Here is a 26713-nt window from a genome sequence, read left to right on the forward strand (position 1 = left end):
CATCTAGAACCTTCTGTATCAGTTTTATCTGTCATTGACATGGCATCCCAGGTAAAGGAGGACTTGACTGCTGAAGCTGGGGAACTATGCAAAATGCAGGAAAGGGAGGGAGAGGAGAGGCAGTCGAAAAGAGCAAAACACCAGCTTTGCCATCCCACATCTCGGCTGCAGAGATGCAACCCAAGTGTTCCAGGCCCTTCAGGGTTTGGAGGACTTGTACTTTGTAGTCTTTAATCCAACATATGCCTAATGCAGATTTCAAACACTACTGGAAGAAGCGACCAAAACCTCAGGCCTTTTCTGTCATCTAATAGAATGCCTTGAAATCTGAGTAAAATACTGACTACTTTTTGCATCAGTTTAGTAGTTGCTTTAAGAGGCTGGGAAACTCCACTAGAAGAGCATCCTTCAACTCTGCACAGAAAAATCTGTAAACCCATCACTTCAGCATGTTTAAGATGACTAGTCTTGTTCCTCTGCTGCAAAGAAATGCAGTATCTTTCCTTGACACCTTGCAAAAATAGTTTTTTCTAGTACATCACGAAAGATGCAAGACAAAATCATATGTTACCTACTAGGTTATCATCTACTATGTGACAAGCCAATGTGAGAGAGTCCTGACTATTAAATATTTATCTTTAAGTTATGCTCTCCAAAGATAAATACAGCTCATAGTCCACAGAACCAGTATATATGATGTAACAACTAATTCTTCTTGACACTTGAATATATTGTTTCTCTTAGTCTAGCTCTCTTCATGCTGAGGTTCTACACGCATCAGTCTCACCTCAATTCTTTTGGGCAATGTATATCTGCTACTTATGTAATGTATATCCCACCCAAATCACAGAAGGCAATGGTGGGGACTGGGAGAACTATGTACCACCCACTGTAGGAGAAGATCAGGTTTGAGACCACCTAAGGAACCTGAAGGTGCACAAGTCCATGGAACCCGATGAGATGCATCCACATATCCTGAGGGAACTGGTGGATGAAGGGGCTAAGCCACTATCCGTCATATCTGAGCAGTCAGGGCAGGCCAGTGAAGTTCCTGCTGCCTGAAAAAGGAGGAAACATATCCCCTGTTTTTAAAAAGGGGAAAAAAGAAGACCCAGGGAACTACAGGCCAGTCAGTCTCACCTCTGTGCCCAACAAGATCATGGAGCGGATCCTCCTGGAAACTATGCCAGGGGACATGGAAAATAAGAAGGTGACTGCTGACAGCCAACGTGGCTTCACTAAGGGCAAATCACGCCTGACAAATTTGGTGGCCTTCTCTGATGGGGTTACAGCGTTGGTGGATAAGGGAGAGCAAGTGACATCATCTACCTGGACTTGTGCAAAGCATTTGACACTGTCCCACATGACATCCTTGTCTCTAAATTGGAGAGACAAGAATTTGATGGATGGACCACTCGGTGGATAAGGAATTGGCTGGATGGGCACACTCAAAGAGTTGCGGTCAACAGCTCAATGTCCATGTGGAGAGCAGTGATGAGTGGCGTTCCTCAGGGGTCAGTGCTGGGACCAGTGCTGTTCCACATCTTTGTTGGTGACATCGACAGCGGGATCAAGTGCACCCTCAGCAAGTTTGCTGACGACACCAAGCTGTGTGGTGCGGTTGGCACGCTGGAGGGAAGGGATGTGCCATCCAGAGGGACTTGGACAGCCTGGAAAGGTGGGCCGATGCAAACCTCAAAGTTCAACAAGGCCAATTGCAAGGTCCTGCATGTAGGTCGAGAGCAGCCCTGCGGAGAAGGACTTTGGGGTATTAGTGGATGGAAAACTGACTGTGAACCAGCAATGTGCGCTCACAGCCCAGAAAGCCAACCGTGTGCTGGGCTGCATCCAGAGCAGTGTGGGCAGCAGGGCGAGGGAGGGGATTCTCCCCCTCTGCTCCGCTCTCGTGAGACCCCCCCGCAGCGCTGGGTCCAGCTCTGGGGGCACCAACATCAGAATGACATGGACCTGCTCGAGCCAGGCCAAAGGAGGCCACGAAGATGATCGGGGGGGGGCTGGAGCACCTCCCCTGTGAGGACAGGCTGAGAAAGTTGGGGGTGTTCAGCCCAAAGAAGAGAAGGCTCCAGGGAGACCACAGAGCAGCCTTCCAGTACTTAAAGGAGCTACAGGAAAGGTGGGGAGGGACTCTTGATCAGGGAGTACAGGGATAGGACGAGGGGTAGTGGTGTTAAACTGAAAGAGTGTAGATTTAGATTAGATAGAAGAAAGAACTTTCCTCTGAGAGTGGTGAGACACTGGCACAGGTTGCCAAGAAAAGTTGTGGCTGCCCCTCCCTGGAAGGGCTCAAGGCCAGGTTGGACAGGGCTTTGGGCAACCTGGGCTAGTGGAAGGTGTCCTCACTCATGGCATGGGGGTGTAACTAGATGATCTTTAAGATCCCTTCCAACCAAACCATTCTGTGATTCTATACTTCAAAAAACCTCTTAAGACTACCACATACTCTTTCTTCTTAATACTATTTGCCCAAGTCTAATTCTGGAAGGTTGTACATATCTAGCTGCTTCGAACCTATGGAAAACACTCATCTAGAGGGCCTGGAAACTGCTCCTTCCCGTACAAACCCCAGTCATCTTCAGCAAATGATGTACAGTCAAATATAAGAAATGCTTTGCTAGAGGGTGTAACAAACATACCAAACAGCACTCAATAAGTGACATCACCTAGATTTTGGTCTTCGTGAGATCAAGTACGTACAACTTCTGAAATAAATGCCCGTGCAATCACAGCAAATTATATACTACAGCTAGAACACTATCACACAGCTGAGTCCTGCTATTACACCCTTCTAAGGAATTATTTAAGCAGATTGTCAGAAGAGGGAAAGAAGTAAGGCCAACCTAGACGTCTGAATCCTGCCCCTCCAACAAACTAAAACGGATTGATGATGTCTGTCATATGCTTACCCAGGGTACTTTAAAAAACGGTGATAAAAGGACACTTAAATGATTAAACCTAGAGGTACAGAACTCATACAGGAAACCATAATACTCTCCCAATATGCTTTCATCTGCAATCTTTTATTGGTTAGTTGCAACTAACTGCTAGAGGATATAGTATCTTCATACATAATAATGCAGCAAGAGAGAACTCACAACAAACTATTTTAATGCAAACAGTGTTTAATTACCGCCGTGTGGTTTTACTCAATATGGCAACAGTATCTTTATTGCCTCAATACACTCACACGGGCATGCTTTCAATATTCAGCATACCAAATAGCCAGCTAAATGTCAGCCACATTGTTCTATTTACCCAGAAAAGTACACTGCTGCAGCACCCTCCAAGGAACTTGGCGTTTGAAAACAAACTTCATCAGGCTCAAAGGGACTAACACATCATTCCTCCCTCAGAGGGAAGGCGCCAATAACTGCTTGAACTGTAAGTCTCCAATTGAAACACGTCTCTCAATTCAAATCTGGTCTAAAGAAAAGCATGCCACTAACACAGCTATGGCTGTTAGGAGCACAAGGAGGACGCAGTTATGTATTTTTCTGCCAGTGCATCTGGGGCAGTTACACCTCAACTGGACATGCAGAGTTTTTTTCCATCCATTTGTCTTAGTCTTTGCAAGGACCTAGTATAGAATACTAGAACAGATCTCCACCAGAAAAAACTCCATCTCCATTTCTGAATGTAGATTACAAATTTACTTTTTTTTTTTAAGCACTGAGAAACCTTCTCCTAATTTAGCAACCTACAGTAAATCCTGCTACTGTAGGGTAGGGAGTTCTATAAAAGCTTGAAGTACTGCAACCACATATGAACAGAATTATGAGTATGCTGAGCATCTGCATTGTCTAGTGAACCTTCAAACAACAGGCCCAGTTAAAAGCAAAGTCATGTCCTTTTATTGTGCTGTAGACAATAAAATCATAAAGCTTAAACCCCTTTGTGTTTAGGAAGGCTAAAACATCACCAGATTTTAAAACATAAAGCTTAAATCCCTTTGTGTTTATGAGGGCTAAACATCACTGGATTTTAAAACACCAAACTTACTGCTGAATATCCAGGAAAGGCCTGTTATCCATATTTGTGATCTACTGACTCCAGCATAACCACATACTGTAAGAAATTCTCAAGCTAGCATTTGAAATTTGAGGCACAGCTTATGAGCCATACATCACTGCTTCCGTTGAACCAACTGTGAAATTGCACCGAGTGTTATTCTGATCTCAGCTGGCTTAAACAGTGTTAAATGTTGGACTGAAAACTATTCTTTCACATTTCTTCCCTCTTTAATTGTCACAAAACTCCTGAAATCTAAAGAGAAAGTTTTTCAAAGCCAGACTGTTAATTTCAAACCCAAACAGTCAGCCTATTCCAAGCTTGACACTAACGAAGTGCCCTGAGCTGTTAATCTCTTGCCATTTAACTGGGATAAACTACACTGGTTTCCTTGAAATACAATATTCACACTATTTGTAAGCGCCTCAACTGGAATCTGTCGTAAATCCCAACTAGCATTTAATCTAGTCAAGTGGGGGAAGCTACTCTGACACAACAGCCAGCTGCCTTCTACTTAGTTTTTAGCGGCCAAAAAAAATTTAGAAGACAGCTACGCATACCTCTTTTTCCAGGTAGCAAACTGAATTGTAAAGCTCGTGTTAGAGCTGCTGCCAAGCAATGCCTGAACATGTACCTGCAAGGTGAGCACAAGCCACATGTCTAACCTGGTTTATCTACGGGTAATTGCCGCTAAGCTACAGGAGAAAAGGGAACTGGTGCCTGATGTGACACGTGCGCTGAACACTGGTTTTTAAAATACCTTTTGCTCTAGGCAAACGTGCTCACTTGGCCATGGAACCAAACAGACCAGCTTTTACTACCACTGACCAGCACTACTACCGACTTCTGCAGAAAAGGAATGTCCCTTAAAGAACGGATGCTTCACCAAAGCAACGGCTGATGCTGCAGAATGCAATCCATCAGATCAACTAGCAGCAACTCTTTCCTGCTGTTTAAAAGAATTAATGAATGTAAATGAATATGTAGGCAGGGCAATGGGGTTTAGGGCTAGTTTGGAAAATGTAATCAAAAGCTATAATCTTAAAACAATCAGAATTAATTCAGGTCTAGCATTTGAATGCAAACATATTCAAATTAAATGCACTTATCAAAGCCCTTTCTGAGGACTTCAGTTATCTTCTTACAAGTGGTCAGAAGTTCATTTGACTTAAATGGGATCTGGCACCTATATAATGGAAGATTTAGAAACACCTCAACCAGAAAAGACTGTAGCTGAAAATATTTTTTTCTTCTGGATAACTACTTCTACTATATAGTGTTCTTTAGCTACACTACATATCTTTAGAACTAGGTCAAGGTTATTGATGTCAAAACAAATTCTTAAGAATTAACTGGTAAAACACATTGAATTAACTCAATAATAAGCACTAGAGTTTGAAAGCTAGATGTTCAATCTAGTGACAGTAAACATAAAATATTAATTTTTAAAATCCACCTTTGAGACTTCATGAAAAATCCAGAGAATGCACAAAAAGAGAATTATATTCTCTCAATTCAAATGAACTGCACACAATGACCTGAGTAAACAGTCCTTTACTCCTGTCCTGAACGTCTGACAAAAATTTTGACTACTGTACATCTTTTATTCGTCTTCTTCTTGATGTAAGAGAATACAAGCATGTCTTTCCATGACAACAATAAAAACTCTAAAGCCCGTCTTACCTTGGATATTCATAATTTAGTACTGTTCTGATGAAGTTTCAAGCAGTATCATTAAAAGAACAAGTTTGTATAGTGCATAACCACAGAAAAATATAGCTCAGCCAAGGAGTAAAGACCTACACAATAAAACACGCCTTCTCCACCCTGAAAGTAAAGTTTAATAAGAAAGGGTGTAGCATGGCCTGATTATAATGTGTGTTCTGTTCCTGCCCTAGAGTCACCAGCCTGCAGTTCACCTCTATTAGAAAAGGGTGAGGATTAACTCTGTATATAAACAACTTGAAATGTATCAGTGGTAATGAAAAGATTTGTTTATTTAATTGAGTCTTCTCATACCTAGAATTTAACAAAAATCATTGTCTTATAACCAGGTACAAACAATGGGATAAAACTGAACACAACTTTTGCTCAAATGCTGAGTTTCTCGATAGCATGAAACTTTTCTTATCTATAGTATGAGTTCCCAAGACAAACTACTGGGATGTCCATCACTGGGACATGAAAACTGTAGGCAGTAACAAAATCTAGGGGGATGAATCTGCACTAGGAGAGGGATTAGGTAAGGGCATGGGCATCCACTAACATTAACCTCTATGGTTGCCAGTTGACAGAGAATCAGGTGGTTAAAATTCATCCCACAAATTCAGATCTTTATCTTGGATTCTTTTGCCATGGATAAGCAGCACTTGTAATTCGTGCTCTGGAATCTCAGCTGTCATACATTGGGAACACAAGGTAATGTTTGTAAGTGGTCAGGTGCCTACAGTTTGAGCCTGTACAATTAACACTAATTCTCCAAACACCATATTCAAACTAATGGCTGTAGGAATTCAACAGGTTTGATTAAGTTATATTTGCCTAGCGAAAAACTCTCCGATTTATCCCCACTTACAGTTTCCTGTTCTACACTGAACCAGTTGCCTAAATCTGATTTTATTTGTACAAAGATACATGGAAGTTTTGCTATAAGCCTGAAACTAAAGTACATGCAAATGACTCATTAGAAACTAGTTGCAATTTTTATTATCCACAACTGCAGCAGAAGAAATGTTCAGAGCACCAAAGACCTTAGACAGAGGATACACTGACCAAATTTCAATTTGGATAAAAGCCTGGCAGGGAAAACAAAACAAACAAACAAAATATCCCACCACAAAACAGTCTAAATAGGATTAAGGCAACAAAGCCTTAATTTTTGAAGTGAAATTTAAAATGTTTTAAACTAAACAGAACACTGAAATAGAAAACATAAGCCTCTAACTGTAACATGCATTTAATAAATGTTCTCTTAAATGTTGCTAATTATAGTGCAAGAGTGGAAATCCCTTACTTTCTAACTGTTGTCATATTTATAAACATCACTCCTTGAAAGTGAATCTTATTTACAAATAAAGCAAACATCATCTCAGTATAGCCGGCACTTCTGGCTCTACTTGTTGACTCCATTTAAAAACAGGGAAACCAACTGGGAGCGGTAGCAGCAACTTGTTTTCAGCCTGAATACAAAGCAAATGAGATAAGACCTAATACCATAAACAAAGGACAGACAGACAGTTCTTCAAAGGCACTGAGGTTTCTAATAATCCTTTCTAAAGGTTCCTAAGGAGGTTTAGTCCCTATTGAAGCCACTATGAATCAATCGGTATGAATCAAATAAGAGTGCAAAACAAGATTTATTTAAGACCAAGGCTTCCGACTTACTAAACTCTCCCATGTTTTGAGATATTGCCTCTTTGACAATAACGCTACAAGATGTATGTCCCTTAATATCATAAACAAAGTTTCAGAGAGACTTCTCTGAATACAACTACACAGAGCGAGCTGTGAGGCTCAGAAAAATGATAAAAGTGCTTTTGTTCAGAAAACGTCGATGACTACAGAAGTTTCTTCTCCTCGGCAGAGTAGCTGCATAGCCATGAGCCACTAAGATACCTAAGATTTTCATGGCAGAAAACGCTGCTTTACCCAGAATACCAGAACTCTAATTTAATCTGTTTGAGGTGAGATGTTCACATTATGCTGCCCTGTGGCCTGATGTGGGTTTAACTTCATGCCTTCTAACTTCCATGAGAAATGGAAGCCTGTGAGCCTAGCTTCTGCCCTTCTTAAATAAAACCCCTCTTTGCAGTACTCCAGAACTGGTGATTTCAAGTCTGCAGAAACGTTAGGACCTCAAACCAAAGATACATTTACAAGTCTAGAAAAGTTTCTGCTGATAAATTTTCCTGATAACTTGGCACAGACAGCAGAACCTGCAGTCTAATAATATGGGAGAAGACAACTGGCAGGACAGTATTCCAAACACACAAAGTAAACCATACTTGCCCAGAACATCTCTCCTCCATTTCAATTTCCACAGCTGTGTATTATTTTATATTACACAGAAAAAGAGATTTAAAATTGTTTGCATGAACAGATTGCTGTATATTATGCTTTCCCAAGCATTATGCATCATAGAAAGGTCTAGCACTGGTTAATTCTCTCTCTTCCCTTCTTCCTAAATCCTTAGAGAGAAAAAAAACCCCTGCCCCATAAACAGCCAAATGCTTTAGGGTAGTCATAATGCTTTAGGGTAGTCTTAAATTTCCTTGCCTCTAAAAAGAAGATAGGAACCTAACCACCAGCTGTATATTATATAAAGGCTGTTCCCGTGTCAAAGAAACATCTGCAGTAAGACCGTGGTAGTGAGAAAGTGGTTTGTGGTTTGGATTTAAGACATTCATAGCACCACATAACTTCCTGAAATAATCACAGATCAGCAAAGCCTCCTCAAGATAGTATTATTTCGATCAATACCCTTCCTAAATGACAATAAGTTGGAAGAAGCCCAAGGCGACAGAGGTGTATCGCTCTACCTGGCCAGTGACTATGGAAGAAGCAGCCATTAGATGCACTGCCTTCTCGACTGAAAAGTCACTCCATTCCACTGCCAGCTCTCTTGATAAATATTCATTTGCTTCACTTGGACAATCACTATTTGAATGCACTGCTAACTACTGCTTTTCCATTGCAACATTAGTCCAACAAGCTTAGCAATATTCGGGTCAACATGACCAATTACAAGACAAATTCAGTTAAATTAAGAGTTCTCCATCAGCTGGACAGGAATATGTCTCTTCAGAACCTGAAATCACTCTCTACACCCCTTAAAATAACTACAGGGAAGATGGTAGGTCAGCTAGCTCACACCTAACTTGTGTGTAAGATCACATCCCCCAGAAGCTATTTCCATTTCTTTCCATCATCAAAAAAGAAACCATTTGTCACTCCCCTGTTCCAACCACAGGAAGACACAGGACTGAAGAGTGGAACTCATCACTTTGGCGTAGCCTTTCGAGTGCATTTCTGCACATTACTGAACCCAGCACAATTCAGTTTTCACCACTTACAATAAACCTGAGCGACCTCAGTAACAAGGACTTTTAAAGTCACAGATGAATGAAACTGTACTTGAAAAAAATAGAACTGACAGTACAGCACAAAACTGAAAGTTTACCATAAATGCTTCCAAACAAACGCTTCTCCTAACAACAGGAAAATGAATGCAAGTTGCCATAGCAGCTTTCCAGGTGTTCTCCAAAGCTTACTTGTCATTACATGCATCTCCATGTGACATTATTAACAGGCCTACCTAGAGTAGCCAAGATGTCGTGAGGACTAAGGCAACTGCACATACTAAGCCAAACCAGACCTTGTACTGTAACTCAGTTACGTGTGATGAAGTTTAACAGATCAGGGCCTGTAGTCCAGCAGCTCCCGTATATTAGACTGAAAACACGGATAGCCTCTAACAAACTGCAGAAGAGCTAACAGAGCTGTCCTGGGCAATGCTATCTAAATTTGCTATTCATTTCCAAGTACACATTAGCTTTCTTTGAAAATGGTTTTTGATCTTAAGTTTTGTTTGTCATTTCAAGTGATGGAAAAGCCTAGCCACTCAATGAAACTGTGTTTCTGTACTGGTGCAGTAAGCATTCAATTTAACGGTTCCTGGAATACTGGTGAATAGGTTGTACTCAGATCTTGCACAGGTAAATTATGGCCGCTGTCTAAACAGCTGGCAGAGGACCTGCCACAGCAGCAGCTTCCTGATCCTATGGAGGGAAATTGCAGCAAGATGCGTCCTTAATGACTTGGTTTTGTTTAAGATCAAGAACTTCCATTCAATATATTTGCGAGACATTTTAAAGCCACGCTTCTAATCTACATTGCAATTAAATGCAAGATCTCAAATCCCATCATACGATCAGCTAAATCTTGCAGAAACGGCACTCTCAATTCAAGGGGTAACCTTCAGGTGAGGGAGCGTTTGCAAGCCTCTTACGGAAATCTGCTCAGGAGGAGACCTGCAATGCGTATACTTTTACTCCACAAGATCGATCAATAGCCACAAGGCCAGTGTTTAAAAATGCCGTATCGCTTCAGGTTGGGCAATGCTATCCGTGCTCGCCAGGGACCCACGAGCATCCTCGGCGGCAGCCCGCAGGCTCGGCTCCCCGGGGGCTCGCCGAGGGGTTTTATTTCCCTTTCCCAGCCCACCGGCCATCGAGGCTCTCCCCGGAGCCCAGACCGGGCACGGCTCTCCCCGCAGCACGCAGACGCCTTTTCCGAGCCCCCAGGACCGCTCCGGCCAGGGCAGGCGGCGGCTCTCGCTGCATTTCGCCAGCCGAACCCTCCCCCGCAACAAGTGAGCGCCCTCAGCCCGCCCCGGGCACCGCGGCCCGGCGGCCGCAGCCCGGGGCCGGCGCCTGAGGGAGCGGTTATGTAACGGGCGGGCCGCCGCTGCGCATCCCCCCGCCGCCGCGCATCCCCCCGCCGCCGCAGCTGGGCCGGGCCCCCGCGGCCGCACCGCTGAGGCCCGCCGGGACGGGGACTGACCTTCGGGGGAGCTGTGGGGGGAGCAGCCCGGCGCAGGTGAGCGCCGAGGGCGAGTCGCCGCCGCCCCCCCCCCTCCTCCTTCCCTCCCCGCGGCGCCGCAGGTGCAACGGCCACGGTGGGGTCACCCCGGCCCCCAGCGAGCCCCCGGCCAGCGCCCTCCTCCCCGACCGCACCGCCGAGATGTCCTCCGCGCTCCCCCCATCCCCGAAGGACGAAGGGAGCCAAGGTCACCGTCCCCCGGCCCAGCAGCTCCGGCCGCCTGCCGCGCAGCCCCACAGGGGGAGCGGGCGCGCAAGCCGGCGGAGGCGGGCGGGGGGGGGGGGGGGGGGGCGCGGGGCCGGAGCTGCCGCCCTCCCCTTCCCCCCCCCCCCCCGGTGCCGGGCAGCCTCCCCCGCCCGCCCCGGCTCTGTTTACCTCGAGCGGCCGCTGCTCCTCCACAGAGCAGCGCGGCCAGCAGCAGGCAGGCGGCGGGGGCCGGCGGCATGCCCGGGCGGCGCGGCGGCATGGCAGCGCGGAGCGGTGCAGGGCAGCGCGCAGCCCCGGCTGGCGGGGCGGCTGTGGCGCCCCCGGTGGTCCGGGCTCCGCTCTGCGCCGGGCGAAGGACTCGGCTCGGCCCCGAGGAGGAGGAGGAGGAAGAGGAGGAGGAGGAGGAGGAGGGAGAAGCGCTGCGCTGCCCCGCTCCGCTCGCCTTTTCTCTCCTCCTCCCCTCCCTCCCCCGCCCGGCAGCGCGGCGCCCCGCCAGCGGCACCTAAAATGGCGGCGGCGAGCGCGGCCGGTCCCCCCGCGCCGGTTACTAGGCGGGGGAGGGAGCGAACCAAGGGCGCGGGGGATGCGGGAGAGCCCATCTGCGCGGCGGGGCGGGGCAGCCGCCTCCCCTCAGCGCCTCCCGCCCTCCAACCGCCCCACAGCCGCGGGGCTGCGCCGCCAGGAGCCGCCGGGCACTGCGGTACCGCGGTACCGCGCCGGGCCCGGGCCGAGGTCTGGGGGGGTTTTGGGGGTTTTTGGTGTCTTTGCCGCAGCCGAGCATACCTGCGTTCTGCAGCTGCCAGCGGGGTTCAGCTGATGCCCCACAGCTGATTTAAGCAAATGCTGATTAAAACGCCAAGATTATAGCACGAGTTAAAACCCCTCAAAAGCTATTTAAATGCTTTCACCTTAACGTTCACAGATCATTTCAGCAAAAAGGCAGGAAAAAAAAGCGCCAACCGCGAGGCCCCCAGCAGCCAGCCCGGCGCAGTAAAGCTCGAGGATGCACAAACCTTGGTCATCCATCCCAGGAGGGACAAACTGCCACCACCTGCCTGCGACAAGGACCTGGAAACCGATACAGGTTTTCTTGCTCTGTGTTCAGAGCTCTAAAATTGCAATCCTGCAGAAATGGGTCTGCTTGAAACATAGAATCGTCTCGGTTGGAAGGGACCTTGAAGATCATCTAGTCCAACCGTTAACCCAGCACTGACAGATCCCAACTCCACCAGATCCCTCAGCGCTGGGTCAACCCGCCTCTTGAACAGCTCCAGGGATGGAGACTCCACCACCTCCCTGGGCAGCCCATTCCAATGCCTAACAACCCGTTCTGTAAAGAAATGATTCCTAATATCCAGTCTAAACCTTCCCTGGCGCAACTTGAGGCCATTACCTCTTGTCCTATCGCTTATTGGTTAAAGAGGCTCATCCCCAGCTTTCTGCAACCTCCTTTGAGGGAGTTGTAGAGGATGATGAATAAACACAGCTCAGAGCAGCGTCATGCCTCTCTGAGTTAATACTGGTGGACCAAGGGGCCTCCCTTGGTGCTCAGCCCCAGGTACACACGCTGCAGAGGAAGGCTGTCCTGTGACGCAGCATTAACCCTGCCCAAATGGAGGAACAGCACTGCTCACAGCTTAGACAAAGCCCCTGCAAAGTGAGAAACCTTTTTTAGTGTAGTTTTACTGACTTCTATCAAGGCTCTGAGTTCTGTCTGGAAAAATTCACAAGTACTAACTAAAACAAGTTTCATAGGAATAATTAAGTTGCACAGAACCTGTCCTGTAATAGAAAAATTATTTGTTGTTTGGTCAAAAATTTCAATTAGAAAATGCTTCAACAGAAAAAAAAAAACAGCTTGCCATGATCAGAGTTTTGACAACTAAAATGCAACCAACTTATTTTATAATTAGATATGACTACTCATGCTTTGTACCTATTAGCCATTTCACTCCCACAGTGAAATAAAAATAAAGTCCAGAATGTTCAAGATCCTAGAGAAGTGGTATTTCTTTATTTTAAAACACTATGCAATTTAAATACCAAGATTGATCTGTTCTGGAAAAACCTCCCCCTCGCTCCCAAGGCAAGCCCAATCCTGTTACCTTCCCAGACTACCTGTTTACCCCAAACCCGAGGGGGGGGGACCAGCCAACGAAAGGTGAGGAACCAGCTTACTCCCTGTCCTCCGTCAGGCACCAAGGTCTCAGCAAGTTGACACAAGCCGGTCTGCAGCAAGCCAGTGCTTTTGGATATCCAAAGGCAAGCTGTCTGCTCCCCCAAAGCTTCTTCCATCCTCAAAGCCAGCCATCTTTACTTGCTGTATCTTCAGCATATTTGCTAATGTGAGTGTGTGCAGAGCCAAAGAGGAATTTGAAGAGAAATACACTGTGGTCCAATACAACAAACAATACCCCAATTACTATCCTGTGCTATGGAGCTATTCCTTAACCAACCAACCAGGTTAGTCCACATTTATTTCACTGACTGTATGCTGTAGGCCACCCGCTCTATCGAGAGCTAAGACATCTTTTTTTAAATAAAGCTAAAGCCTCAGTCTAAAACCCCTTGATTTCTCAGCCTGTCTAACATATGTTGGATGGCAGATCATGTCAGAAGAAGCCTGTAGCCCATCTGTTGCCAGATAGCTGAGTCTTTACATTCTGCCAACGCAGCTTCAGCTGACAGTGTGCTACATTATGTATTCTTCTTTTGTATGGAGAGTAGAAGGACTGTCCAGCTCAGTATGACTCTCAAACTAGTCTTACTAACTTAATGCATGAGGAAGAACCACCCCACTAGTAGATTTGCATGGCAAGATATCATCAGTTAAGAGATGATTGCCCATTGATGAATACATGATATAACACAAGTCTCTTTGCCCCAATATTGGATTTCGATTAGGAATATAACTATGTACAGAACTTGAATATCAACATAAACGTATCTGAAGAGGGCTTTGTAAGTCAGTGGCCAGCTGGCATGAAGATACATGCACATAGTCTCAAATGTTTTCTGTAAAATAAATTATTACCTTTAAACTGGAGAACAACCTAGGGTCATTAGGTGTGGCAGAAAAGACAGTTTAAAGAGCAAAATTTGCTCTGCAGTCCACTTGGGCTATATCATGCATTATAGTGGGGGAAAGCACAATACCATCGACCACAGTAAGGAGGAGACGTCAGTGTTACTATCAGGACTTGTTTAAATGATTCTGATTCTGTAGAATTAGAAAGGAGAGACTTTTTTAAGAGAAGAAATGCTATGTCCAGGTAAACCTTATTTATTGCACAATGACACTACCAGCTCAGATTAATTAACCAGCTTAATCAGTCATGATGAAACTGGGAAATTTCCAAGGAAAAAGGCATTGATTGCATTTCATTCCCTAAGCAAAACTCCTCCAAGTCAGTTGTGACTAAGGCACTGATTCAGTAAAGCAAGTAAGTCTTTAGTCTGTATTTTAAGATCAGTACAACCATTTTGTTTAGTTAGATGACTAACTGGTTTGAACTGGCAGTTTAGTGGTCGAGGATACAGATAACATGGGTACTCCACCTGTGGTGGAGACAGCAGGATGAAATTCTGATCCATATCACCACCGATGTTCCATTGGCACTTACTCTGGAAGTATGGCAAATACAACATCCTCTCAAATACCTTTGGTTTCACAAAACTAAATTTGATTTAAATTGCCCAGTGTGAGACCTGCTATGCACCAGTCCTATTTGCTGTTAAACAAGAACTAGACTGTTTGCCAGAGGTAACTGTATTTCACAAGCTGACAGAGATTCTTGCTTTATCTGAAATGCCACATGCCATTATTTCAGAGAAACTCGGAGAACTAACTTCAGCACCTTCATTTTTACCACCTATCTCCCTCCTACTCTCTGACCTGCTTCTCAAGCTCAAAAAACCCATTGATTTTTATTTTATTAGTAAGCAACAAAACTGGAACAAATGGCTCCTGGCAGAACATGTTTTCCGTTACAGCTGAAAAACTATCGGACTGATGTCCTTGAAATGCACAGTGTGACTAATGCCCAGCTTGCAAGGACCCAGGAGGACACATTTATTGCACTTGTCAGAATGGAGCTGAGCAGCCAGAAATGAAAAGATAAGGTGATAGGTAAAAATGAATGCCTTTGCTTGCTACGTAAAGGAAGCCAGCGCGTACCATAAATACAGAGAGAAGCGAGACATGCTCAGTTAAGTCAACAGCAGATCTGGATCTGATTGTTAGAGCTCAGGATCATAAATGGTTTTGAATACACAGGGAACATACACCGTTACTTCCAGATATTAGACTTGGACCCTTGTTCCAAGGGGGAGGTATGGGGACAGGGTCCAAACTTCAAATAGCCTAGAATTAGGTTGAGAAAATGGTCCAGTCTTTAAATAAAAAGGCTAGAACTGGCTGTGGGGTTTTTTTCATCTCAGTACAATTGATGTCTGCATACTGGTTTGTTTGCAGATTATGATTGCTTTTAATGGGAAGTTAGAACTCAGAAGCTAGATTCATCTCCTCTACTAAGCATTTGGTTTATCACAGCTGCCCTGAAACCACTTCTGAAAGGGGACCAATTGCCATAGAGACTATGCAGTAAAGTAATTAAGCCCATGAGAGAGTTGCATGCACAGCCAAGCAAAATATTAGATGAAGGCAACAGACCAGTTTCTGAGAAGCCCTATTACAGCTCCACTCGAGTTCCTTCCGTTCTCACCACAGAAAGCAATAGGAGACTCCCAAACTGGGGAATCTGAATTCCAGTAATTTTTTTTTGGTTCTGATATGGCTTTATCAATCTAAGTCATGCAGGAAGAATGAACAATAAGAAAAAGACAATTCAAGGTGAATATAAAAAATTAATTCTTCACAACGAGATCTGTGAAACCACAGAGTACTCTTGTAGGGCAACAGGCAGAAGTGGCATCTTTCAGGTCATTCAGAAGAAAACTCCACAACAAAATGCTAAAGCAATGCCCCTACCAGCTGGAAGAGAAAACATACATAGATGATCTGTTACAGCTTTTCTAGCCTTGCTGTCCCTAGTATACACAGTTGCAACCCTGTGAACATAGAGGCATAAAATTAATGCATTTTTAGATTCAGTGGATGAAGATTTTTTTTTTTTAAATGCTTTGGAATCTGACTGTATATATTAGAGGAGAAAGAATTAGAGAACTGGTTTTCCCCACACTTGAAAATTTCCAGAACTGCTTTGATCATGTGAGAGAATTGATTTAGGGGATGCAAATGAAGGCCTTGGCAATCTGAAGAAGAAAATCTTCTCCCCTGACATTTCTGAACGTTCAGAGAATTCTCAACAAGCCATTGAAGTATGGGTTCATCAGAGAGACAAAAAGAAAATTCAATAAGCAAAGAAGTACATGAAAACAACTCAGTTCCTCATAAGAAAACTAGCAGCTTTAGCAATCTTTTTACCTTGTTTAATCCTTTTTTTTTTTTTTGCTGTTTAGACTTACCTTCTATTGCAAAATATGAATCTAGAAAAATGAAAGCAATGAAGGCAAGATGCAAGTCTTTCCTTACAAAGAGAGACTGAATATTCTGCAACATCATTATAATATTTTACAACTCATTAGCACCTTCCATCCTAGGATCTCTAAGCATTTTACAAGCGTTAATTAATGCACTCTCACAATACTTCTGTGAAGTAGAAAGGCAGGTGTCTAGATATTGTGATGACAGGTGCATTACAATTGAATACGACAAAATTTCTAGGCTTTGCATTTGCATATTTAGGAAAGCAGGGCACAAAGAGTAGGTTAAATGAAGTAGTACTGCAATACCTTGAAATACCTTGAATTAAGAAATGCTGTAATACCTTGAAATACCTTGAACAGCCTGGCTTGCCAGTGCTTTGCTAAAAAGCACTACTTGACCTAAGGACCTCAAAAAATTTAGTCTTTATTAATGTAAATCTTTGCATCTAATACCACAATGGCTATTTTGAGCTGCGTTATATAAATAGAAGTGGAGTCTGAATGAAATGGGGGATGTGGTGTAGGGGAGAACTTTGTAGAGTAGGGCTGATGGTTGGACTCGATGATCCCCAACCTGAATGATTCTGTGAAACTGGAACCATTTCTTAAAAATTTATTTCCTTACCTGAAGGGGTACTGAGGTCTCCTAAGTCCCTAAAACCACTGTGGCCTCTAAAGAGCATTAAATAAAGTATTTGTAAAGGTCAGTAAGACACCACTCAAGACAAAGAGGGAGAGAGTACAGTCAGGCGCTCTGGATGAGCCTTTCTACAATGTGTGTCCACAAAACCCAAGAACTCTGGTTCTACACTGTTTCTTCATGTACTGTACTAACCTGTTCTGAAGAGCAGTGTAGTAGGCCATGCCCACATTAACAACTGCTTTATCTCCCTAATTTATATAGAAAACTGAACTAGTCATTTATGCTGTGGGGAGGGGGGGAGGCAGGAAATAAGAACAGAAAAAAAACCAGTAAAGAATCATGGGTTTTCTTTCCAGTTCCATCACAGACATCCCTTTGGGTCAGTGACTAGCCCCTACCCTATTTCCTTATCTGTGTCTCATACTAGAGTAACATACCATGTATAAAAGGATGGATGGATAAACAAACTCAAATATTTGCATCAGGTACTGGTGACAATGTTTAAATTACTCAGTTTACAGATTTTTTGTATTCTTTAGGATCATGGTATTCAGCAAACATCTGGTCATACAATGAGTTTTTTTCTCTTCTCTCTGCCTGCCTTCCTGCAAGGAAGAAGAGAAGAGCCATGTGCATGAGTATTCCCCTCCCTAAGAGCCATATGGGAATGTAAAGGCATTCTCTGAATTCATTACCCTGCCCCACAATATGATTCTGTCTTTGTATGGGCAAGAAAATGGATGTTAATTTATTCCTTATTGCTAATTTGAAAAGGAGCACAAACACAACAGTTCCATTGCAGAGACTTCTACCAAGGGTGTAGTTTAAGTCCAATTATGTGCTATTAGTACATTTGCTCTTTGTTCCTGTGGCATATTAATTACATGTCTGGTATTCTGATAATTAACACAATTATACTCTTTATTTTCCCCTTTCGTTAGACAATATTCTTGCATTTTATTTAGATAAATAATTTTCTGTAGGTAAAAGGAGCCAAATTATTACATATTAATAAAAATCAAGCAATGGGTTTTTAAGTGAGGTTATACAGAGAAGTTCCAGCAGTGTTCTTCAGCAAAAACAAAAGCAGATGCTCTCCTGTTGGGCTGCAGTCTATCTCAAAGACTTCTAAAAGGAAACCAAATTACAATGACATTTAGCAAAAAAAAGTTACAGAGGGTCAACCAAGATGGTTTACAATTACACAGATCATCCACAAATGAACACTTACCAGATATTCCAAAGAAATATTAAGGAAGAAAACAAAAAAAGCACTCTTACTACTGTAAGAAAGTAAGGTGGGTAGATCTGACTGAATTAAGTAAGTATAGATGTATTCCACAGACACCTCAAAGATTGCTTTTTTTTTCCCTCCAAGACAAATTATTGTTCCTCTGAAAACAAGGTACTGTTTTTCTCTGTAGTTTTCTCTAAACTGAATCTCCAACTAGGTCTCCTACGGTGCTATGGCTAAAAAAGCCCCACTGCAGAAAGACAGATATCCAACCGTTTCCTTCTGTAAGTGATTGTTTGGGAAAGGAGGAAAAGGAGCAACATATGTCTTCCTGCAACAGGGTAGAAACTTGTTGGAAGGTTGTTCAGCACTGTGCCCCCCAAATCCCTTGTGTCCAGATCTCCCGTGGGTCTGGCTGCAATCCAGTTGTGTGTGCAGGAAACAGGGGTGTCACCCAACAAAATTAATGTCACCTGCTCCTTCCCAGAGACAGCAGTGGACATTCATTACTTACTGGTACAAGTTTTACCAGTAAGGAAACCCGAGGCTTGTTTATGATGGCAAATTGCCTTTAACCATGCCTGCCTCCATTACTGGGGATTTCCCACCCCCACCCCCCCCCCCCCCATTGTACTGCAGTGCCTCCAAGTCCCTTGGGGAAGAAGAGAAATAAAACCTCAGCAGGCAAATATTAGTGTGGAAAAAGCTTGCTCTGCCTTTCCTGAAAACACCATCTGGAATATTTTTTATTTTGAATGGTTGACTAGTAGACCAAAATTATCAAAGTGCTCTCTGAAGACAGTTTTTTAAATTATTTCCTATACATTCGAAAAACCACAACCACCCCCCAAAACTGATCTTACAACCCAATTTACTGACCCTATCCAGAGAGCACTGAGCTCTTGTCCTAAGTATTTGCAAAGGTAAGATTTTGAGACAGGACTGCTACGTTCTCTTCCTGATGACACCACTGACATTCTACCCACAGACAAGTCCCTCAATCTCTCTATGCCTCATTTACCCACTCAATTTAATGCAACTTGCCTGTTCCACAAGGAGGTAGTAAGACTTCATTAACTCTTTGTAAAGTACTTTAAGGTCCTAGGATGAAAGCCTCTCTAGAAATTCAGAGCATTATTATTTTCATTTAAAAGGCAGCTATTAAATGGCTATATATAAACAACCAGTCCCAATTTCCAAGTGGATCTTGAGAAGCACAAAGTCTGATACTATTTTAAATACGCTATGCAATAAGAAATATTTAGAACTAAGAATATTACACAAGAGCACATACATGTTATCATGATCCCTATTTGATTGTTCAATGTCCAGATCTACCTGTATTTTTTTGAGAATGCATTTTCAGTAAAGATTGTAAACTCTTACCACTACAGCCTAGAAGAAAGTATCATGTTTAACCTTTTTTTCTGGTATTCATGGCCTCATTGTTAAACTGTATTAAAAAAATTAGAAAAATACAGACTGCAAAGCTGCTTTTGTCTTTCCTGCCTAAACACAGAGTTCTTTTCCTCAAATGTGCAACACTTCTTAGAACAATCACTTATCTGCATCAAACGTTTAGTGTGCTGGTTTCGGCTTAGTTGTCGGCTGCGGTTAAACCACAACATTTAGTCTTCAGACTTGTGCTTGAAGTAGCTTTAGAACCTATGTAGGGCATGGACAACTGGGAACAGTGGAATGCTAGAAAACCAGTATTTGATTCTTTCTTCAGTCCTACTCCTTTCCAGTCCTTGTAACCACACTAGGAAGCTGAAGTTATGCTACTATGCTGCCATATTCACATGGAAGAAGAAAACTTGCATCTCCTCTTTTCCTTTGAGTGCTCTTAGCAAACCAAATCTAATAATAACAAAGACAAGCAGGCACAACACCACTATGGGACAGAATCAGCATCGGTCTTCCCATTGTCCAAACTCATTCTATTGACATTCTTATGAGGGACACTAGAAGAAAGGTCAGCATAAAAACTAGTTTATAAAAGACATCAGAAAGGAGCCTGTTTGGGTTAATTGTAGGCTGTTCACAGATAAATGAAAGAAAAACTATCCTGCAGGAACTGAGAGACTCAAAAACCAGATGGCTCAAAAGACAGAGGGTCAGAACTCATTTTTCTTCTTCACCCCACATTGCCCAGAGTTTCCCCAGAAGCTGACGTGAACACTATTATTTAGATCTGGAAAAATGGGATCAATTTTACTAAACAGTTCTGAGGCAGAGTTCTAGTTGCCGTATTTTCCACATCACACAGGTTTTTTTAAAGACAACAAAAGCTAAAAACTTGCCATTGTTTGTCTTGCAGTTGGCTTCAAACAAATTGTTGTTCTTCCTCTACTTGTAGTATCTGACATGAACTCCTCTCCACTCTTGGCCTGCTCAAATTCACATCTGGCAATAACAGTCTGCAGCTTTGCCAGACATTTTCCACACAGTCTCAAAGTATTTCACACATTGATATATTAAAAGCTTCACAAACCTCTGCAAGGCATGGTCAATACATTTACTGTCTAGCTGCTGAGGAAAATTATGAAGTTCTGTATATCAGTCACAAAAAGTGCCTGGGACAAAATTTAGAATTGAAGATGGCCCAATATCTGTGTTTTAGCTACATAAATGATCTCTGGTGCTTTAAAACGTCCCTTTCAAAATTATCTGGCCCAGGAGGAAAGCCCCCTTTTATGGTTTGTTTTTGTTTTTTCCTTCTCTGAAATTCCAGTGCTCCTAGCTTCCTCCTAGAGTGCCTTGGCTATTTAAGTTACAGTCTCATCAGACAAGAGCGCCGCTAAATCCTTTGTCATTTCACGTATGTATTTCTATTCTGACAGATACCAGTTGTGACCCTTCCTTGATGTAAGCCACTGCCCTCCTGGCCTTCACTCTAATTGCAGATTTGCTAATCATGTTTTGATCACCCACCCATCTAATCACTGCCTGCTGCAAGCCACGGAGCCGGCCCTATTTTCAGCGAAGAAGAGCATAACACGCAAATGTGATGCTTGTGTTCTCGTCCGTATGGAAGGGATCAGGGGATTAAGAGGAACAGTCAGCCCTGATTAATGATGCCGAGTGGGTGAGAGCTCCTTGCCAACAGCAGGGACCGATTGCCTCCCCGTGGGGAGCTCCAAGGCAGACAGTTTCCCTACAAGGACACGTCTGTCTTCTGTTTTTAAAGCTAGATAATGCTTCCCATTGCTACTCTGCAATAGAAAGGAGGTTAAACGCTGACAGCAAACTGTCCTGGAGTGGGAAGGTTGTGTTAAAGAAATGGAATACTGTTCTGGGAACGTACTGAAGATAAACAGAGGTTTGTTTCTATCACTGACTCAGCCACTGACCTACCACCAGCAGGAAAACAGCAGAATTCTGTTCAGTGGCTTTTGTGCAGGCTGAATAGGTGTTAAGAACATATTAACCTTAAAAGGGAGCCAGCAAAGAGCTGTGTTGTCTTAAAGCCGAAAAAAATATACACTCAGAGCTAAGGCACATGTACCCAGCAGAACCAACATCGCCATGGTCTGTACTCAGCAGGAGGGTAAGGATGTCCCCCCCACCCCCAAACAACCTAATACTTAAGTGAATCCAAGTGATTTAAAGAAGTACCCCATCCCACATGTGCTGCTTTAATACGTCCATTAGATTTTTGACTCCCATGTTTTCTTCTGTTCAGTGAAAGAAAACAAAACATTTTTAGCGAGTTCTTTTGTAAAGGTTATATGCCCACTTCTTCCCTGGGATCAGCTTCAGCTGGACCCAACATGATCTTGAGGACCATGTTACTACCTAGATGAACATTCAGCAGCCATGAATTTCCATTCTGCCTGTACCTTTTAACATTTCAAGTTTTCTCATTTTTGGTATGGATGATGAGACTCTGATGTAAGACTTCTTACCTTTTCTCCTTCTGGTCTATCCACTAATCTTCTCTGTCTGTCAAAAGAGTGGACTGGCTGAGTAAGTGGAATCACACACCATCTTCTGCAAAGGAAGCGGGGCCGGGGGGGGCTGTAAATCCCACGTTGTGTTCCATGGCTGAAGTACAGCGCTTTGCACTGCGTTCTAACAGCACACGTTTCTCCATGTTTACTGCTGCTTCAAAGATACATTGTCCATTGAGTGCCAGTAAAAAGCTTATGAGATGAGACAGGCGTATCATCCTGTCTGCAGCTCAGCTTACACAGGCAGCTTCGTGCAGAGCGAGGAAGAGCCTCTGGGAATGACTGATGTCTGTGTAACATTACGTAAAATACAGCTCAGGATAGGTCAAGTATTTATTGACCTGATCTAAAAATTAGTCTGAGTGCCCAGTTTTTGCTGATTTGAACAGGACATATGTGATGACAGCTAAAATTTCAGAAGCTCTGCAGTGACTGAGTCCTCCTCAAAAAACTGAGCAAGATGCACAGGAGCTAGTCTTTCTGCAACAGAGTAAACAGGATAAATAGAACAATGTGACATCTTTCTCATTTGTTAAAGCCATGATTTATGTACAAGATTATCATATGCCATTCTACAGTCCTAGTCCTAGATCCTGCAGTAGCGGCGTAGATGTGGTGGTGCAGACCCCCTGGCCCATGTTACACTGTCAGGAGCCAGCCAACATCGTGCTATTGTCTTGATACCAGTGCAGTGAGCTGGGACGACCTGGCACCTCCTTGTCCTTTATACAAGTGCAGTGAGCTGGGACGATGAGGCGCTCCCTGACCATCCCCAAACTCCTGCTGCCTGGGAACTGTATCTATAACTCCTGCGGCCTGGATTGTAGCCCGCTCTGGAAAGTACCAGAATTACACAGCAAGAATTGTGGCCAAAATGAAAAATTACTGACCAAAATCAACTGTCTCACGATCCTATAAATAGCGATCCTAAGTGAGACCCTTTGAGCTCTCCGGGATCGCAGCAGGCTGTGACCTAGTATCACCCTCTGAGTTGGGACACCTCTCAGAGCAGATTTCATGGGGATTTTGAAGAATAGATTTCGCAGACTTCCAAGATCGTCTGCTGGTAGATGCCAAAAAAGGAAAAGGGTTTCAGATCACCTGCTGACAAATGCTGATGAAGGAGACGTAATTCACAACAATTAGATTTCATGATGTTTCAACAATCATTTGGTACCAATAATTTACTATCATAGTTAACCTAACTATCTCTGTGTGTGTGTGAATGTGTGCGTGTGTATTTGATTTGGGAAACTTTATAGTGTAGATTATAGCAAACGTTATTAAATCACCTTTATAATCAGACGATAATTAAGTATTGCTAAAAATCATTCAACCTAGTCTTGCAGTTTACCATAACAGCGTTAATAAATCTTAAATTGCTGCTACTTAAAAATTGTGTATGATCCATAATCACTCATTCCCTGATAAATTGGCATAATCACTCAAGATATTTTCCTTACCCTTTGCATCCATTCCATTAGACATAAACTGTTGACCAAGGCTGGGACTAGGATCTAGCTGCACCTAGACTCATTTCTGAGAAGGGGTTTACAAAGCAAGGGAGTCCAAGCTGAACCTCATGACTCAACAGGAGGGTCTCCCTTACCTTTTTATATCTTCAGTCTTTGTATAAATCATTTTAAATCGATCCTAACTTGATTTTCCTTTGTATATTTCTTCCATGTAGTAAATAGAGTGAACCTTGCCATCGAACTTTGTTACATCACTCTTTTACAAATTCACATTAAAAATCAATTTTCCCAATACCTTTGACAGTGATTAAGTGATCTAAAATGCTTATCTGCAACAGCAGATTAGTTTTTGACCATTTTCTAAAGCAATGTCACTAGTAACCAGCGAGACATCTCAGATAGAAAAGACCTGAGCAATGAAGGGGAAAAAAACCCTTAAATATCTGTGGAACAGCCATTTTTTTTTTTTTTTTCAGTGAAAGGCACACATTGCCACACATCATACATTAGATATGCACAAGAGAGTTCAGCATTAGAACATCTTCATACCCTTCTCCCTCAAGCATCTCTGCTCCCTTTGCTGCCCAGCTCTCATTCTGCCTGACAGCTCCTTCATCACAGTATCTCTGCCACATGCATAAAATATTATTTAACCTCCAGCACAGAAGAAAACACATTTATAACCTAACTGGGTTTTCCCCTTTAATCCTTCTCTCCCCCCCCCCCCCCCCCCCCCCCCCTTACTGCTCCCCCTCTCTTTTTAGTAGCTCTAAGCAAGAGTAGTGCTAACAACCTTCACATTTATTCAGGTCCAGACAGGAACCAACTCTCTGTCAAGATGGGAGACTAAAGAAACAACACACATGACCTCTTCTTTCTACCCAGGTGGCAGAACACAGTATCCATCAGATCACAAAAGCAGCATGGCCTCTCCTGCAAAGATGTCAGTATGTGTCATTTTAGAATTAGAGAACCAATCTAATTGTGGCTGAAGCTCAGCTTAAGTCGCTACCCAATCCTGCAGATTCAATGTTGCTTATGATCCCCGAGTGATCTCTATCTAATAGTACGTGTGCTTCAGAGGTATTTTTGTGGCTTTGATCTACAGCAACCTGACACAGTTGAATTTAATGTTCCTTCTGTCTGAGCTGAACTCAAGGTGTTGACTTTAATTCGTAAGCACTACCAGGTCTAGTATCTGACTATGTCAAAGACCTCATTCTCTGTGATCCATCTCACCAGTACTTAAGCCAAGGTGCTTTTTCTGAGAAGTTCTCTATTTAAATCCCTAAGGACACAGAAAAGAATGTTCTCTATAGAAGAATGAGCTGCGAATCTTCACATACACAGCAGCCTTACCATGCTTACTAGAGCAGGTACATATCTGAGCTCTGCCGGTTTTGGTGCCTGCAAAACCCTGAGAAAGCCTTTCTTGTTTGTTACTGCTGTGTAGTTCATCTAAACACTTACCAAAGTGTTGCCTCCTCCTTTTGACAAAGGTGCTGCAAGTAAAAAGATTTCATTTAATTCCCTGTACTGCTTCAATGCTCTGACATCTAGACCTCACTACATTTAAAGAGAAGAGGAAAAAAAAAAAGTCAAATAAAAATGATCATGTAGCTACACTAGTCAGGATAAATCCAAATGTCCCATTTAGTTCCAGAAGACAGTGACCTCAAGGTCAAGGCTGAACTAAAACAAAAGGCTCTACTGTCCGCCCATATGGTACAAGCAGCTAAGCATGCTTCCGAATCAGCATGCAGCACAGTTCCTTTTAGAGGGAGACTGTGAAGTCTGGTGCTGCTGGCGAGGCAAGTCAAAAGCTTAAGATTCTGTCTAGTTTAATTACCATCTTTCTCCAGGCTCAAAGAAGCTTATGAGAATACAACAGTGAGGCAGAATCCTCCTCTTATGCTTCCACCTACAGAAATTCATCCATTCCTGACCTGCCCCCATCTTCCTCCTCACACACCCCAGAGATTTAGCAGAATCTCACCATTAAAAAATAAACCATAGAGTACAGACTTTGTTGTGAACTGTTCCACTTGCACGAGAAAACTCCATGCCTAGCTGTGACAGGCATCAGGCACACACTTCAGGCATTAACTGCAGACATTGATCCGGCAGCACACAGCTAATGTCTGTCTGCTCTAGGCACTTGAGATCTATGACAAAAGACTGAAGGGAAACGCTTGGCTACCACTGTCCATTCCACTCACGTTCAGTGCAATTTACGCTGTGCCCTCTGATTAGGAGATCACAAGTAAAGCTGAAGATGGATTACCGTGCATAGTCAGCAGCAACACAAGCTTCTGTGTCGGTCCATCATCAAGAAACTTCATGCACTCTCCTGCTTCATGGGACAAACGTATGGACGTAATAAATAACACCCAAAGCTGCTCTCTTCTGAAATCACAGAAACTTTCCGTCCCTTCACAGTTAAAAAAAATTAAAACCAAATCCCAAAACCATCAGTGACAAAGCAGGGACACTATCATAGTCTTACCCTACACTATAAAGATGACTAGTTCCAGTGCCATACTCCCTTGCTACTGTAGTTGAACACAGGGCTCCTGTTTGCAAACTAGACATGAGTAAGCTGTTTCAGTTCCAGTCACAAGTCGCTCTACAGTCTTGGACCACAATTATGCTTTTAGCTTCTCTGAAGGAACACACTAAGGGCAGGAAACAAAAGCAACCTTTGAGCTCTCATGGCAGCTTAAAACAAAACCCCACAGGGAGCAAGGTTTTGGAGCCACATTCTTATTCTGGTATATCTCTACATCAAGCCTTGATATGAACTTAATAGTATCCATGCTCACCTCACAAAATTCCACTCATTTGGGGAAAGATATTTTCAGAACAATCACCCTTGTTTCTTCTATCAGCTGGAATATTGCAAGCGTCAGGAGAGTATCAAGTTATGGCCATATCTGAGAAGAACAGTAAAATTACTTTCACTTCACTGCAAAACAGGAAGGTATTTTATGTGACAACATGTGGACTACAGTGTAAACTGCAAACTCTGCACACTTGAGTAACTTAATTATGATTTATCTTCTGAAAT

The 26713-nt window shown here is 43.2% G+C and overlaps 1 protein-coding gene and 1 long non-coding RNA gene across 5 annotated transcripts in view; both read right to left on the minus strand.

Annotated features, from left to right (window-relative positions):
* CLSTN1 (calsyntenin 1) overlaps positions 1-11305 on the minus strand; it is a 42181-nt gene extending 30876 nt beyond the window's left edge. For 2 of the 4 annotated variants that reach the window (XM_074848345.1, XM_074848344.1), the window contains exon 1: positions 11002-11305. In XM_074848345.1, the coding sequence (XP_074704446.1) occupies positions 11002-11092 (91 nt within the window). In that variant the 5' untranslated portion in view covers positions 11093-11305. The remainder of the gene's footprint in view (positions 1-11001) is intronic. The other 2 variants (XM_074848342.1, XM_074848346.1) reach the window with 2 other exon arrangements.
* Positions 11306-17878: 6573 nt separating this feature from the next.
* LOC141933577 (uncharacterized) lies at positions 17879-25576 on the minus strand. The gene is made up of 3 exons (XR_012626131.1): positions 25117-25576; positions 22127-22651; positions 17879-18112 (listed from the first exon to the last, which is right to left on the minus strand). It is a non-coding gene; the product is annotated as an uncharacterized LOC141933577 (long non-coding RNA).
* Between the last annotated feature and the right edge of the window lie 1137 nt (positions 25577-26713).

The sequence above is a fragment of the Strix aluco genome, chromosome 22, assembly GCF_031877795.1.
Source record: "Strix aluco isolate bStrAlu1 chromosome 22, bStrAlu1.hap1, whole genome shotgun sequence".
Lineage (NCBI taxonomy): Eukaryota > Metazoa > Chordata > Aves > Strigiformes > Strigidae > Strix > Strix aluco.